General features: G+C 39.4%; 1 protein-coding gene across 4 annotated transcripts in view; it reads right to left on the bottom strand.

The window, feature by feature from the left end:
* Window positions 1-17,358, bottom strand: part of LOC140127115 (store-operated calcium entry regulator STIMATE-like) — a 63,398-nt gene that overhangs the window by 15,362 nt on the left and 30,678 nt on the right. For all 4 annotated transcript variants that reach the window (XR_011854954.1, XR_011854952.1, XR_011854953.1 and 1 more), the window contains exons 2-4: window positions 16,858-16,906; window positions 14,893-14,988; window positions 9,342-9,463 (exon numbers count right to left, since the gene is read on the bottom strand). Coding sequence is in view for 1 of the 4 variants with exons in the window: in XM_072147422.1 (XP_072003523.1) it covers window positions 9,342-9,463; window positions 14,893-14,988; window positions 16,858-16,906 (267 nt within the window). In the remaining 3 variants the exon portion in view is untranslated. The remainder of the gene's footprint in view (window positions 1-9,341; window positions 9,464-14,892; window positions 14,989-16,857; window positions 16,907-17,358) is intronic.

The raw sequence follows: 17,358 nt of genomic DNA on the forward strand, positions 1-17,358 counted from the left end.
ATATAGAGTTATTCTCAAACGTGTGGCAACACTGGAAAAATACAGTAAATTGACTCACTTGATGGACCCCTCCTTTAACTAAACAATAATTAGTATTTTTGTTGCAGACAATGTATCATAGAAACAGATATGTTGGAAAAGTTTTTATCCCCTTTGGTTTCCCAATTTTATGTCCCTCTGCGAAAAAAAAACAGCAACTAAACACCAATAAACAAAGATTTCCAAGAGCTGAACTGAAATAAACAAATGTCAGTTCATTGAAAGTTATTCATCAGATATCACCACATCTGTTGCAGATTTCATACTGTACACAACAAACTGCATGTTCATCTGATGTTTCTCTTATACAAATGATAGAAAATAGTAGTATTTTTTGCTACTCCATATTATATCAAATTGTATTGCCAGTAGCACTGAAGGTGTTTGCTGGATATTAATAAACAGCTACCTTAAAGGGAAACTGTCAAAAAAATATTTTTTTTTTTTATTATAAAACAGTAAATTATAATTATTGGAAGAATTTATTATAAAATTTACCCTAGTATATATTAAAATACTATTAAATTTATAAATACATGGGGGCTACCGTGTTTGTAATGGATCTGTGTATGTCTGTTCATGACACACATAGTTGCTGTAAGGCCACAAAGTAGATAAGAGTCTAGGGACCATTTTCTGGCCCTTTGAGATCAGACATAAAAAGTTGCAGAGTTCACACTGGGTGGATGAGATTCAGTGGCAATCAGTAAAGCCTTGATAACTGTGGTGCAAGGTATTTTAAACAGTGTTTTTGGCTCAAAACCACCAGAATTGTGGTGCAACTGCGTTTATAAATCCCCCTTACGTATTCAATATAAAAACTTTGCCTTTAATGTATTTATGACATATTTATTATCACTTAACCCCTTAACAACGTGTGACGTATCTAAAAAGCTCACAGATCCGCTGTAGGTGTTCAGAGAGGATTCAAAGGCTGTGCCCTCTCCATACCCAGTGTGTGGGTATTATTGCAGCAAACAGCCCCCAGTGCTAGCACCGATCGCAGATGTTACCTCTGCGATTGCTGCAGACATTGCTAAAGACGACGGCCATCTTGACAACGATCGTCACTTCCTGTGAAGTCATTGGGGATTGACAATATGTTGCTGTGATAGCCTTGGGTCTTTGTAAGACCTGAGGCTGTATAGCAGTAGATCATTCATTACAATTTGCCAGTGGCACATTGCAATGCATGATCAGTAAAATCCACTTATACTGCCATACTGTAGTATGGCAGTATAGGGAAAGATCAGACAACCTAGTGCTCTAGGGGGTCTGAAAAAAGTTGCAGCTGACTGAACATACCTCTCCAAAGAAGAGGGGAGATAATTATTGGTAATTATGTCCAGTAGGTGGCAGCATCACTCAGTGATCACTCAGCTTGTACTGGAGAGCATCAACAACATGGCAGCCCTTGACAGAGCTTGAGAGCAGGAGAGCGAGGTGAGAAATTAGTAGCAATCCTAACCGTGCCTTGAAATAGCTGCTAAGTCAGTGCAGTGTGTAGTCTGTGGGAAGGTGGGTTGCACACCATACAGACAGCAGCTTTAGTATAAGTCTATTTCACCTCAGTTACCATGCCCTGATTTTACCTCACTTCCCATCCCCTGCACCCAGTAACTCTCAAACCTCCTGTATTTCTCATCTCCATGCCACCCACTATTACATCAGCCATGTGAATGGTTTTCCCGCATCCCATCTAACCTTCCCTACACCTGGAAAGTAAAGTGACCATTAAAACACATCGCACAAAAAGTGCATGGGCTTGCTACACAATTTGAAAGTTAAATCCCGCGCTCAGTCCAAATCAGTTGGATCTTCTGACAGCACACCCCCTAAGTTGTGTAGCATGGAAGCCAGTGCAGCTACAATTCCAGCGCAGACACCTGTTAAATACCTGTCCAAGCCATGCAATCCATGAGAAAGGTGAACAGGCCGACAAAAGTGAGCAGCACAGCCCTTAGTAAATGAGCCCCAATGTTTTAATGCACACAAATGCAGGGAACAAGCAAGGGAACTTGATCCCTTGTTTGTGGCTCATCCGTCATCAGCGTAAATACAAAATTACTGCTCAAGCCTCAAAAATGGTCAGGAATAGGACATGCCGAATAATAATAGGGCGGTGTGCAAGCCGCTAGCATGCGGCCAAAAGCACGGCAGTGTGCACAAGGCCTAAATCCTCCTCAGAAACTAGCCTAATCAGCAGGTTTCTTTTCCTTGTGAAAGGGCTGGTGAATAATTACTGTGCACATTCACAGCCATTTTGCAGTGTGTAGATTTAAAACATTTTAAAGAGTATTCCCACAAAGACAAGTTTCTTATATGCACTCATTTAACAAAATAACACATTTTCTAATTCACTGTTATTAACAAAGGTACAGCAGCATCTAATTCCAACCTGTCTCTATAAGTCCTGGTGTACAAAATTTCAGTTGCCCCTAAAAACGACACTGTTACTTCTGACCTAAGGTCGGGGAAGTCGTCTTGGATTTCTATGCGATACCCGTGCAGCGGAGATATCTGTCTCTCTCTGTGCTCTGTGCACTCTAGCCCCACCCAAATACATTTCAGGACAGAGTTCTCACTGATACAAACACTCACTCACTTCCTGCTAGCAAACAACACATGGTGAGGAGAGAGAAGCCGCAAGATACAGGCAGATAAGTTATCTCCGGATGGAGAATATATATGTAGCAGAGCTGACAATGTGTAATAGGCATCTCATGGCTCTCATCATCTCATCTCTGAACTGTCTCATCTCTCTTTCTATACATCAGATACTAGTACAATGTTCAAAAGCCAGTTGAATGTGTATATAAACCTGCACCCTGATAATCTAACCACATTTTTAGCTCACAGAACTAGATGGATCATGAAGGGTCTGCTTAGAGAGTCCTGGTTCACACTCTGGAATCTTACACTGTCCAGCCTAGGGCATATAGGAGCTAATACAGCAAAAAAAAACTGTATAACTGTAAAATTGTAAAAGTAAGGGATTAAAATGATCTTTATTGTGTAATCATCGCTAGGGGATGGAGAATTTTCTTCAGTGGGAAAACCCCTTGTGGTGTAACAGTATGCCTCAAGGCCTTTAAGGAAGTATGGAGAGGGCTCATGGGCTGAGCTTTCTCCATACATATCGGGTGTTTTCTGCATATTGAAGCATTTGTTTCACAAATTAAAAACATTAAAAACAGACACCAATAATTCTACAGTGATCACATGTGAGTAAAACTTCATTCACACTGCCGTTGTGGGGTAATATTATTATATACACAAATACACACACACACAGTTATTTAGCCTTATAGATCTGCCCATGATTCTGTTCAACGTTACTCATGGAGCACCTCTTAATGATATGTTCTCACCCATTGTGATCCACACATGCTTTTGGCTTTGAAAACTGCATCTGAAAGACTGGATGTGTGAAGGCAGCCTTATGTCTCCATCCAGAATGTGAGCAAGCAGATTTCCCATCCTCAGCAATCACTTTTAACTACCTTTACATAATGACCATGAATAGACCCCTATACATAAGCTAAGAATACATGTCTGTGACCAGAACCCAATATTTTATATACATGATTTCTTCATGTAGACACATTTTGATACAGTAAAAAGCAACTTGGCTTTATCTAAACCTGGGAAAATTCTATTATGGAAATATCATGCACTTCCATGACAACAGTTCTAGGAACATCCCACACATCCTCCCTCTGGAGAGAATTTGGCTTTGTCTACACATCTGCTCTACTACACTGAATGTCCATTTGTCGAATACAAGCCCAGGACAACACAATGATTTATTTACAGTAAATTACCCTAGAAACCTTAAGGGCTATCATATTCTACTGACCAACATTTTTCGGATATTAGGGATTGATTGTACTGTACATAACTAATCTGATGAAAAGCCAATGTGAAAAGGAAATACTGGAAATTATTTATGGGATCTTGTGTAATGCTGAAAACATAGTAAAATATACTGTAACAATAATAAAGAGCTTTGAGCTGGTCCGCACGCCAGGTTCCAGTTAAGTAACGATTTTCTTTATTGGTGCATCAAGTTTATGCAGTTTCTGTAATACCAGTTCACTTATATGGGAGTTCTGAAAATAGCAGAGACCAGTCAGAGTAGTTTGTGACCTTCATGGACCATTGTGGGACGCCATGCCAGTACCCATGCCCCAGCACAAAAAAAGAATTTAAAAAATTGTCCACTTATGCATACCTCCCAACCGTCTCGGCCGCTGGGAGAATGTCCCGGGTTCCCCCCGCCTCCCCCTGGTCTCCTACATTAGAGCTGCTGAGCAGCCAAAGCATTGGGGCCAGGAGAAGGCAGGATGAGCCCCTGCTACCTCCTCACATGAAGTCTTCAAGAGTCATGTGAGGAGGTAGCTCCAAACCCTAGCTGGCCTCACCCTCTCCGCAAGTCAGTCAGAGCCCAGGAGAAGAGAGTGACTCTCGGTAACAAGGCAAGGTAAGAAAAAGTTTTTTTTTTTTGTTTAATACCAGTGGGCAGGGGACCACGGGAATAGGAAGCTGGATGCAATAGGGGGACGGAAGGAAGGAGGAGGCAAAAAAGAGGAACGGGGGGATGGAACGGAGGAGGCAAAAGGCAGACGGGGGGATGGAACGGAGGAGGCAAAAGGCAGACAGGGGGGGGGGCAGAGGAGGCAAAAGGCGGACGGGGGGTGGGTAGTGCTAGAACAGAGGGGGCAAAAGCCGGACGGGGGGGGGGGGCAGGAGGAGGCAAAAGACAGACGGGGGGGCAGGAGGAGACAAAAGACGGACGGGGGGGACAGGAGGAGGCAAAAGACGGACGGGGGGGGGGGGGGGGGAGGATGGAGGACAGGAGGCCACAGTATGAGAGGGATAGAGAACAGGGGCCACACCATGCGAGGAGGGGTAGGTTGCAGAATTGTATTAGGGGATATTATACAGGTCCATGGAGGGGGTTTAGCCAATGTAAGGGGAATTGTACCAAGGGGTAGGACAATGGGTGTGGCTTAGAAAAAGGGGAGGGGTTTTTGTCTCTCTTTCTCTCTTCACAAAGTTGGGAAGTTGTTATGGTAGTCGGCTTATCATATACACAGTCAGCCTGCATGAAGCTGTGAAGCTTACTGTACACGGTGAATCCCATGATGTCTAATCATAAATCACAGTTTGATATTTTGCATCCCCTTGTATTCCCCCTTTTAAGGTTAGATGTCATTGGGGATTAGGGTTACAGGTACATGTCTTGGTTGCAGATTTTAGAAGCTTGTTCTTAACTGTATAAAAAACTGCAACAACCCCCCCCCCCCCCCCAATCATAAAAACCTGACATATTGATAAGAACTACCCATTTTATAATGTATACACAATGATTTTGGGTGCAAAGATTAATACAGGAACACTCATATTAATATATTTATTTGTATGTTTTTAGGTATGTGTATATTTGACTTTGGGGGTTATTTTAGATATAAAAGTATTCAAATTGTATGTAGTCTGTCAGATTTAGAAAGGTTTAAAATAGTTTTTAAAAGTTTTATCTAAACTAAGATCTCCGTTTAACAAAAAAACGAATGATAACTAAAGGTAGATAAATTGACAGTAACTGATGACATAGTGTCTGTTTATTTAACTGATACCTTAAAGTTTCCTTGTTAAAAAATACACAGTCTTTCAGTTATTATCCGTTTTTTTTTTTTTTGAAGAGTCCGTTTTTTTAATTACACTTCTTCATTTTCGCCATGGTGTATGGTGTATGCAACTTCGGTGGGGAGCTGAAGACGGAGCTGGAGACAGAAGAGGACCTGCAGGGGGCTGTTGGCAATATATGGGGCGGGTAAGGGCAGGCACTGGATACATATATTAGGCTATATATTAGGGGAGGCTGTGACCAATACATTTCCCACCCTCTGCTTATACTCGAGTCAATGTGTTTTCACATTTTTTGGTGTTAAAATTAGTTGCCTCGGATTGTACTTAAGTATATATACGGAATCTATCTTTTCAATCTTGCTTTTCTATCTTTTCTATCTATCGTATTTCTATTTGCCTAACTAACTTTCTTTCTATACCTCACATTTATCTGCAATCTTTCCATCATCAATTTTTCATCAACTATTTCTGTTTATCTATATCAGTCTATTTCTTCATCTAAAAAAAAAAAATTAAAAACTGACACACTGTCCTATTGACTTCAATATAAAAGTAACTTAAAGAGGACCTGTCACCTCTAAAAACTGCACTATGAGCTGATAACTAAAGCAAGTGTTTTCTATTGTAGAGAGCTGCAGTGTAACACTGCGACATATACTGTAGCACTAGAAGCTGCTTACTAGAGGTGACAGGTCCTCTTTAATGTCACCTGTTATGGTCAGTTCGGCACCATCCGTATTGAAACGGTTTTTCTTTAAACGAAAAGTACTGCAAGATCGTCTTTTTTTCCATAAAAAAAAAATGAATAATAACGGATCAGTGTACAACTGATGACAACAGATGACAAAGAAATTTACATTAATTTCAATGGGATTTAAAACTGATCCGTTCTATTTAAATTTTTTTTTTTTTTACTTTTCTAGGCGGAAACAGAAATCACAACTGTAGTCTGAACTGAGCCTTATTTGTTAAAACAAGGGAGTATCCTAATGAGCTCCATACAACCTAGAGATTAATATGGAGACAACAGTGACCTCTTGTGTAGAAAATGGGGAAGTAACTGAAAGGCTTATATACCATGCAATTACATAATGGGGCATTGGTAGGATTACATATTTATTACAACTGGTAAGCTTGGAATATGATATTTTTCCTGCAATATAGTATCGTACTGAAGTTACATTTGTAGCATTGTGTGTTTCGCATTATTATGAGTTATAGATTCCCGAGGATAGACAGGCGACAGCTGCATTTCATGAATACACCAGTCAATGTTGCTTATAATAAAATATTATTTAAGTAATAAAATTTTCATTTATCTCAGAGGGAAACATGCTATGAGATAGATATGCTTTAACCCCGTAGCGCAACAAGACGGCGGCTCCGATCGTTGCTCCCCGTGATGTCATCGCGGAGCGTCGATCTGTTGTCATGACAGCCTCGGGTCACACAAAGATCAGAGGCTATCATGTTTTAGGCTATTACAATGTGCGATTTGCACATTGTTACAGATGGTGTGCGAAATCCCCATATACTGCCATACTGTAGTATGGCAGTATATGGTGGGATCAATCAGACAACCTATCTATCAAAATATAATAATGGTTTTTCACTGCATTTAACCTCGTAACGGAAAAAAGAAAAAATTCTATGAAAAAGTGATCATAAGGTTGTACAGTCCTAAAAATATAAGCATTGAAACGTCATCAAAAGTCGCAAAAAATGACACCACCCACAGCTCGGTACACTAAAGTATGAAAAAGTTATTAGCGCAAGAAGACAGCAAAATGAAGATTTTTTTTTTGTACAGGCGGTTGTAATTTTTTTAAATGTATTAAAACATTATAAAACCTATACAAATTTAGAATCCCCGTGATCGTATTGCCCCTATGAATAAAGTAGACATGTCATTTGGGGTGCACAGTGAAAGCTGTAAAAAGCAAGCCCACAAGAAATGGCGCAAATGTGTTTTTTCATCATTTTCACTGCATTTAGAATTTTTTTCCCGCTTTCCAGTTCACTGCATAGAATATTGAATAGTACCACTACGAAGTACAATTTGTTACGCAGAAAATAAGCCCATACGCAGCTCTTTATAGATTATATAGATTTTTGAAGGTGGGGAATGAAAAATAAAGACGCAAAAATGAAAAAGGACCTGGTCCTTAAAGGGGTATTCTCGTCTGGGCATTCACATTCAGTTTCATTAATCTGCCATATATAAACATTTCTTCAATTGGATGTCATTAAAAAAAATGATCCTGTGTGAAGATAATTTCTCATATAGTCATGTAGTCATGTTGTCCCTTAGAAACGAGATAGCTTCCTCGGATACGACCACGTCACACTCTGGCAGCTGTGGCCAGACTTGCGCTATAGGGTCCTGCCGGACTACCAGGATTCAGCAATCACTACCACAGGGTGGCTGTGCGACATGTAGTAACTCCAGGACATTTTATATACAATAACCTTTTGTTTATTTGTGCAATCACTCCAGCAGAGGTGGCCGTAACCGAGGAAGCTATCTCGTTTCGAAGGGACAACATGACTACATTTATGGAAAATTATCTTCACACAGGAACATTTTTTTTAATAACATCTAAATGAAGAAATGTTTATTAATGGCAGATTAATCAAACTGAATGTTAATGCCCAGACGAGAATACCCCTTTAATATACTAAAAAACATATTGAATAAATTCTGAGAATTTATCAAAGGTGAAGGTACTTTTTTTTAATGTTTTCTTGCCATGTGAAATTTACTTACGGTAGTCACCGAGTAACCGACTGTAGGGACATGTTCCTCTGTAGAATACATTGGGTCAGATTTACTTACCCAGTCCGTTCGCGATCCAGCGGCGCGTTCTGTGTGGAGGATTCGGGTCTTCCGGCGATTCACTAAGGTAGTTCCCCCGTTGTCCACTAGGTGTCCGCTGCTGCGCCGAATTCCATGCGCTGAAGTTCACCAAGCCAGGCCGGGTGCAGGTAAGCGCGTGTCAAGCAACACTTTTTTTTTTTTTTTTTTTTTAAATGCGGCGGTTTTTCCAAATCCGTCGGGTTTCCGTACGGTCACGCCCCCAATTTCCGTCGGGTGCATGGCGGCACCGATGCGTGCCCCAAAAACCCGGGAAAATCGACGCAAAACGGAAAAAGTTCAGGTAACCAGCCGTAAAAACGCGATTCGGGCCCTTAGTAAATGACCCCCATTCTTTTTTGCTTAGGAAATGAACTCATAAAAACAGACACCATGGCAGAATCTAGTAGAAATGAATGGGGATTTCTGTATGTGATTACATGTTTTAGGCTATGGCTGTGCCTTTTTTTTATATAAAAAAACAAAAAGCTACAAAAGATACAGCACCCTACTTTAAATACCGGCTTGTAAATTAAGCATCACTACTTTTTGGTTCTATGTCTACACTGCAACTTTTTAGGTTCTTTGTATTATATGAATTTAAATGGCGTTGATTTTTGTTTTACAGTTCATTACTTTTATAGTTCACTATATAAGTAACAAGTGTTTCACCCTTACATATAGTCTTCTATTTGGTTGGTAGAAAGTTTTTCATGACAAGAATGATTTACTCCATTTATCATATGTATTTCAAAACTGGAAAAAATTATCAATTTAATAAAAACATGTTTCTTACCATATTCTCCAAACACTAGTAGCGTACACCCTCTCCGTTCTATGATCAATGATACAAATTTCACACTCAGCCAGATAACCAACATTCCAAGGCTGGCATCCAGCAAAAAATTCATCAAATACCTGTACAGAGGTAAGAAGAAATATAGATACTTGTCAAATATACATTTCAGGGTAAAGTAAGAATTCCAAGCTAAAATGAGATGTATACAGCCATAATACCATACAGTATTCAATTAAGGACAGCAGTCAAGACAAGAAGACAAATGTGCATAAATAGGCCTTGTGCAAACTAACAAACTGCAAATTCATATTTCCACTGCCGTCTATTGGGTACATTCATGGTGCGATGCAAGTACAGTGCCATTGCACACAGTGAACGCGAGCCCAATTGACATGTCAGCTGGGCCGCAAATAATGGCACATAGTGATGTATGCAGCCTGTGTGCGGGCATACACACGGTCTTGTGTATGAGACCCCTGATGATTCACTCACTGGTGATGAAACCCGTAGTGAAGGGAAGGAAGGGGAGCACTTTTTTGGTTATATCCTTAGGGCAATACAGTACACTGGTCTAGGGATGACATGGGTACTGCCCTTGTCAGGACGGGAGCAATTGGGGCTGTAGGGACCACATAGTATTGAGGGCAAGCATATACAGGCATCTCCCCTCTCAGCTCTCCTATAGATATATCCATCCTGCAGCCCGACACCCGACCTTGTAAGACTGCTCCACATTTTAACACGTTTTTTTTGTGCTTATGTTTTGTGTATGAAAAACTAGGCTTATACTCGAGTATATAAGGTAATTAATAAGTGATTTTTACCAAATTTACTAGTAAAAGTTAAGTTTTATGTGGCCAGTCCTATGCTTTTGCTTCATTTAGTTTCTAGGCCAGGACAATATCTGTACACGCCTGCTACAGTAATAAATTTGTCTATTTTCTACAGTAATACTAAGCTGAACATATTTACCCATTGTCTTCTTCATCCCGATCCTGGCGCTGGTCTTTAATTTTGAAACGCTTGGATCACCTGAAAAAAAAGACTTCTAAAGGCTGCTAATTATTCACACCCATCGCCACCGCCCTCTCCCATGCTTTGACTTTGAAAAGGAGGCGTAAATAAGTAGCAGCCCAAAGTGCCAGACATCGCTTATTACAAGTCTATTTTTTCCGCTGATCCCGGCGTCTCAAGATTAAAAGAAGTCCAGTGCCGGGGTTTGAATGAAGAGGACAATAGGCGACTATGTTTAGCTTTGTTTTACTCTCCTTTACTGGTAGAGTTCCTTAAAAGGGAACCTGTCAGCAGAATTTTACATAATAAACCCCTACCTCAACATTGTCAAGTAGCTTTACACCTTTAATAATGGGTTTCTTCCATGGCCCAGTGTGGTCACAATTTCCAGAAAATCTTTGCAGGAAATCGGAAATTGGTTGGTTAAAGATAGAGAGGAGGACCACTTAGTAATGAAGTCAAGCTCTCCCCACCTCTGAACTCTCTCTTTGCTGCATTTGATACCTTCAGGTACAGAATCCTCACTAACTGGCTCCCTTGAAGTCTGATCCATGTCGCCAATCAGTGCAGTGGGGGTGTTGAGGCGGGCAAGAACTTGACCTTAGTGGTGAGCTCGCCGCCTCTGTAACGTTATAAAGCTGATTTCAAAGTTGATTTTCTGGATGAGGCCACCATGCTGGGCCATGAATTAAACATGATCTGAAAGATGTTTTTCTGCTAAACAATACACAGGTAGAGGTTAATTAGGTTAATTTCAGTCACGGCGTATCCTGGGAATAACACAACTACAATCTATATCTCACACACAGGTGAATGCAATAGGGTATGTGTGACAGTGACATTATGAAGAGAGTAAAGCATTTTCACAATGGAGGAACATTTAGTTTGTAAAGGCCAGTTGTATCTACTCATTTGCTTTGCTGGATATTAACTCTAGTTAATATCTTAACTATCCCTATATATTAACACATGGCATAATAGTAATAATAGTTTTTGCTTCTGTTACCATGATTAATCTGCTCTTGGTTATCAATCTCAGTCATGAGTCACTCATGATTATGCAATGGCTAATAAGAGTCAACTCACATGTAAATCACATGACACATAAAAACTATAGTAATAGTTATGCCCAGACCACCGGCACTACTATCCTTTTGTCTGTTCAAATTATATGTGTATGCTTTCTGCTTATAATAATGCCCAACAGGACAACATCAGAATACACATGTGCAGAGCCCACTATCATGGGATACTCAACTGAGGTGCTGGCTATAAGGCAGTTACTGTTCTTTGCAGTGTTGAGGTCTTTATGTGCTGTAGTAAATGTTTATAGATACCAATACTGTTACTACTAACAAATGTTATACAAATTGGCAATAGTCTATGCAAAAGAACAAAAAAACATTTTTAAAGCTCAATTTATCACAATTTTTTTCAACTTGTTGGGTGATTTTTCGCTTGGCTGGTGTCTGTGCATCTGATTTATTGTAAACGTGGCTTTGCTGCAAGATTTGCAATATTTTATGCCTAAAAGTTACATGTTGCAAATTACTTTACCCCCAAAAAAGTGAGATTTCACAACAAAATGTGCCCATAAAATCATAAATACAGCCTCCTGGTGAGTTCTGCCGTTTAATCTGCAACACTTTGCTTGCAAAGCTCAAAGATTACGGTGACAAATTTGTAGCGGTGAGCAAAAACCACATCTTCATTTTGCTACATAATGGGACCGGGCATCAAGCCCTCCACCCTTAAATTACGGAATTACTCCCAAATACATTAGATACCACAAGAAAAATAAGGAGTCAAACAATTCTCCAATAAAATTACATATAGTTTTTTATTTCATTAATATATTAAAATTACAATGGATGTTAAATGGAGGATATCCAAAAATTGGTCTGAGTATGCTGCCCACCTCACTAACAAGAGGGTATGTTCACCATAAATCTATCACAGTTATTACTTATTTCCCCAGTAAGAAAAATAAAGTGCATATATGCCTGAATAACACCTACTTAGGTATAATATTTTCGCCTTGGTGAAACTTTAAGTAAAAGAACAGTGTCTTACCCATGATGTAGTGTAGGTAGAGACAGCTCCCAGACACCCCATTTTAAAGCTACACATCCTTAGCTGCCTGGGACTACAGGAGAAGCAAGGAGGTGCAGACAAGGCTGCGTTATTATTGGAGCTCCTGCTCTGGGCCCGCAGTTCTTCCTGTTCAGGGGACCCTGAAAGGAAGCTACAATGATAATCATGTTGTCACTTTGCATTTAAAAAAGTGGGTTTGGTTGTAGTTTTGGCACTCAATCTCTAAAAGAATTGCCGTCACTATTCTAGATCCTGTTTCATGACCAAGATTCTTTCATGACCAAGCTTGGTGAGATCATCCAGAAAACAAATTTTGAAGTTAGATGTATAAAGTCTATAAAGTCAGGGAGGTAGAGTCTAACATTTAAGTCAAGCTCTCCCTGCCTCTGAACACCACCTCCCACATGATTGACAGCATGCGCTGGACTTCAGGAGATCTGATCAATGATGTCCCTGGACGCTGGACCATCAATTACAGTGACAAAGGCATTTTAAGACAGGGAAAGCTGGACTTCAGTGTTAAACTCTCTGCCTCCTTGACATCATAAAACCAATTTATATCTCACTTAAAAGTTGGTTTTCTTGATAATGGCACCACACTAGGCCATGCAAGACAGATCATCTAGAAGCTGCTCAGCTGCTTGACAACATACTGCTGGTGGTTTTTAAAGCCAATTTCTAATGACAGGTTCCATTTAATTAAAATGTCACAACAAACACAGCAAGAAACAAAAAGAAACAGGATATGAGCCAAACACAATGATTAGGCACAGTACACACCATATATGAAGTGTTTGGCAGGTAAAAATGTAACAAAAGGCTCAGAATGGGGCAAGATCGAGTAAGCAATTCCCTTATTCCAATGTGGTCTGGTTCCCCAACTGGGAATATGGAAATGGCAGCAGATGCTGGAGGTGCCGATCGTTTCCATGGCAACCCTGAGTTCCGATCAGGACCCCAGGGCTGCCTATAGTAGCTGCCTGCTAGGATCCCCCAACATGATACCAAGAAAAAGTACAGCTTGTCCCGCAAAAAATAAGCTCTAAACCAGCTCTGTAAACAAAGAAATATAAATGTTCTGCCCATTGTTACATGGCGATACAAAAACAAACAAATTTCTCACAAAATGAGTTCTATATTCTGCAAAGCAAGTTTAAAATGCTAAAGACCATAAACAAGAATTAATGATTTTTTTAACCACCACCAAGAAAGAGTTAATAAAATCTGATTATTAGCTATTGAGCCCTCCGTAAATGATGTACCTGAAAAGTGGATCTTATCCACAAAATAAATAATCTCCCATATGTCCAAATTACAAAAAAATAAACATTTTACGGCCTGTAAAATGTGACATTGCAGATCTGCTCTGAATGGCGCTGCTTCCATCCTATGCCCAGGCGTGTGCCCATACAGCAGTCACCACCACATATTGGGTATGTGACTTTTTGGAGTTTTTCCGTCATTTAATACTTGTGACGGTTTAATTTTTGGCCAAAATTAATACATTGTCTAAAAAAAATTACAGCTAGTAAATTACACCTCCATTTTGTTTTAACCCCTGTGAAGCATCTAAAGGGTTAACACGATTCTTAAAGTTGATTTTTTACACATTGAGGGGTGTGGCTTCTAAAATGGCATGATTTATGTGGTTTTACTGCTGTTTAGGCCTCTCAAAGTCAGTTAAAGCTGAGGAGGTCTAAGCTAAGGGGTTTGGGGATTTTCATAAAAATGAGAAAAATTGCACCAAAATTCTGAATCTCCTAACAGACTAGAATAGAGAGAGGATGCATAAAACCCTATGCCAATATAAAGCAGACATTCCGGAAATGTTAGTTATATAGTTACTTGGGTGACTATCTGCCTGAAAAGCAGAACATTTTAAACTTTGAAAATGAATAATTTTTAGAAATTTTTGCCAAATTTCAATTTTTTCATAACTAAACACAAAATATACCATCAAAATGTTTCTATTACTTTGAAGTACAATGTGTGACGGTAAAACAATCTCAAAATCCCCTGGATATGTCACAAAGTTACAAAGTTACAACCTCCTTTAATCATACAGGGCAAATTTTAAAAATCAGGCCTGGTCCTAAAGGTCTAAATGGCTTAGAGACAAAGGGGTTAAACTTATTCAGAGAAGTTCATAAGACTTTTTTTTTAATTTACTCATAATGAAGTTGTGAGGCAGATGAAAGTGTTTTAATAGTGCAGTAATGCTCCACATATAATAATTAACAACACCTTTCTGGAAAACTAATCTTTTCCACAGAACTGTTCTTCACCTAGCCTACTGGACTCAGGCCTCCTGTGTACATGGTGTGCTGTCTGATTAACACAAAGCTAATGTCATAAGTACAGAAAGCACAGGGACACTGATGACAGCTCGTTCTTTATTCACACAATATTGTAAAAAAAAAAAAAGAAAATCAATACTCACAACGAACAAGGGTCCTCTTCTGTCAGATCTGAGAGAAAGACATTTGTGAAATGAATGAAGAGAGCTCCAAAGGCTTGCTTAGAGGTGTCATAAAACCTAAAGAAAAATTAAATAAACTTTTAGCTAAGCAACAACCAGGTCATTTCTTCAGCAATTACTATAGGGAAATGTGGTACTGCAGGGTGCCCAGTCTGATGAATGACCTCCTGTAATACAAGAACAGAACAAGTCCATCAGTACCGGGGCCGTTTTCTACCCAAAATCATAGAGAGTGTGTCCAAAATGGGCTAACTCCATATAAAAAGTCTATAGAATATATACACAGGGGCGATTTTCACAATTTACCCCATACTGGGAAAACTTGTTTATGTTAAGTGTCATTGGTTTCTCCCTAAATAATCCCACATATTCATTCATCAAAACTTTAAAAAGGTAATTTTGCCTAAGGCTCATTTCACACTACCGTTCACATTTCCTTTTCTAGCTTCCGCTTAAAAAAAAGTAAGAAATTGTACAGATCCATTAGAACTCCTATTGAAATCACTGCAATTTTTAAATGTCATCCGTTGTCATCTGTTAGACAGTAATTATTTTTTTTTCCATTTTTTTGACTGGATAGTAAGGGTCACAAGAAAGAAAGAAAGAAGGAAAGAAAAATAAAATAAAAAATAAATAGAAAGATAGGTAGTAGGCATAAATGAGAGATCAATAGGTAAATTGGTAGAAAAGCGAGATCCATAGGTGGGTAGAAATGAGACATCTATAGATGACATCTATGAGGGATAGATAGATATACAAATATAGGGGGAGATTTATCATGTTTTTTAATAGAAGAACTCTTCTAGTTGCCCATGGCAACCAATTAGAGCTCAGCTTTTAATTTTCATTTGTAGTGTGCCTTACTAATGTGCAGCGTTCGCCACATTCATGAAGACCATAGCATGGTCATAATGAATGTGGTGCACGCTGCACGTGCCCTTAGTGCATAAACTGAGTGCACTTGATTTTTTTCATGGTATACTCAGTTTAAGTGGCGTGCACCACATTTCTGTCAGACTTCCCACATAAATGTGGCGGCCGGTGCGAATACGCAGTGAAAGGCCCCTTCCAGTGCCCAGTATTGTGTTGTGGCGTGCACAGTGCAGCCGAGACACAATACTAGTGCAGACAGTTAAATAAAAAGCATAACTACATCAGGCGAGCTGACACACACACTTCCACATCTGTGTCTTTATTTTACAGTGTAACCCTATGAGCACCCCCCCTTCTCTTTCCCCTTTTCATTTTAGCTGTATTGCAGTTTATGGCATTTTAGCACAGTTTTCATTACAATGAGCCACTGGCTCATTGTAACGAATCTGCAAAAACAAGGCAGCCTCGAGTCTGTGGAAGACCCGAAACTGTCATAGCAACCAAACGACACCCCAAACCCCCTCTCAAATGATGTTCGGGGGAGCAACAATCGGAACCAGGATGGCGGCTTTAACACACGAGAAGTACAGAAAGGGTTAATATTCGCAAATCGGTGCAAGCACAGACTGTGGGTATTAATGATGGTTGTTTGCTGCAATATGCAGCAAACCCCACTTGTGTATAAAGAAGGCTCAGACCGCAAGCCCTCTTCATACACCCCCGCACCTCTGTGCCATACATGTACGGCAAGGAGCGTGAAGGGGTTTAAGTTTTCCCAAAGTTATTACAATTTAAGTTGACACATGACAGTTTTCTAAAATAGGCTTAGTCCTTTTCCTCATTAGTTAAACTAATTTGAAGTACAATAGGCCACGAGAAAACTATTTTAAAATCCCCATGATATATTATAGCGTTGCAAAGCTATAACCACTTATAGTGACACAAGGCAGATTTGAAAAATGGGTCCATGTCCTAGAGGCTAAAATAGGCCTGAAGGGGTTAAAAATACACACTTAAAAAGTATATTATCAAAAGATATAAGTAGCTTCTAACCATATTTTCCATGGACGCCTCTCTTCGTTAGGTTCTCTCCAACGTTTCACTGGAAAAAAAAATAAAAATAAACTAAATAAATTATAATATCATAAAACAAATTATAGTTCTTAGCTGTGAGTCGTAATATTCTTTACCACATTTTTGAAGAACTCTCACATAAATGTGTTTTACTTTTGTTCTATATAGAATTCATTCAAGTTAGTTAATGTTTTATAATGAAATAGGGAGTCACTGTACTAACTTAACATTCGTTTAGTGTGTGAACTATATATTCGTTCAGAAGGTACTATGTAATAATTTATTTGGAGGTCTAGCATATATTATACTAAAGTAAGCTGTCAGTGTATTTTGATATGTGGTGGGGACACAGCTAGGTAAATTGTTGTGAGGCTCAAAGACCTTAGATGATGTCACATGATATTACTTGCTGAATGCTGAAAAGGAATGGGGAGGAGCGCATGGTTTCAGTCAGTGGAGGCCACGCCCAGTCTGACTCTC

The sequence above is a fragment of the Engystomops pustulosus genome, chromosome 4, assembly GCF_040894005.1.
Source record: "Engystomops pustulosus chromosome 4, aEngPut4.maternal, whole genome shotgun sequence".
NCBI lineage: Eukaryota > Metazoa > Chordata > Amphibia > Anura > Leptodactylidae > Engystomops > Engystomops pustulosus.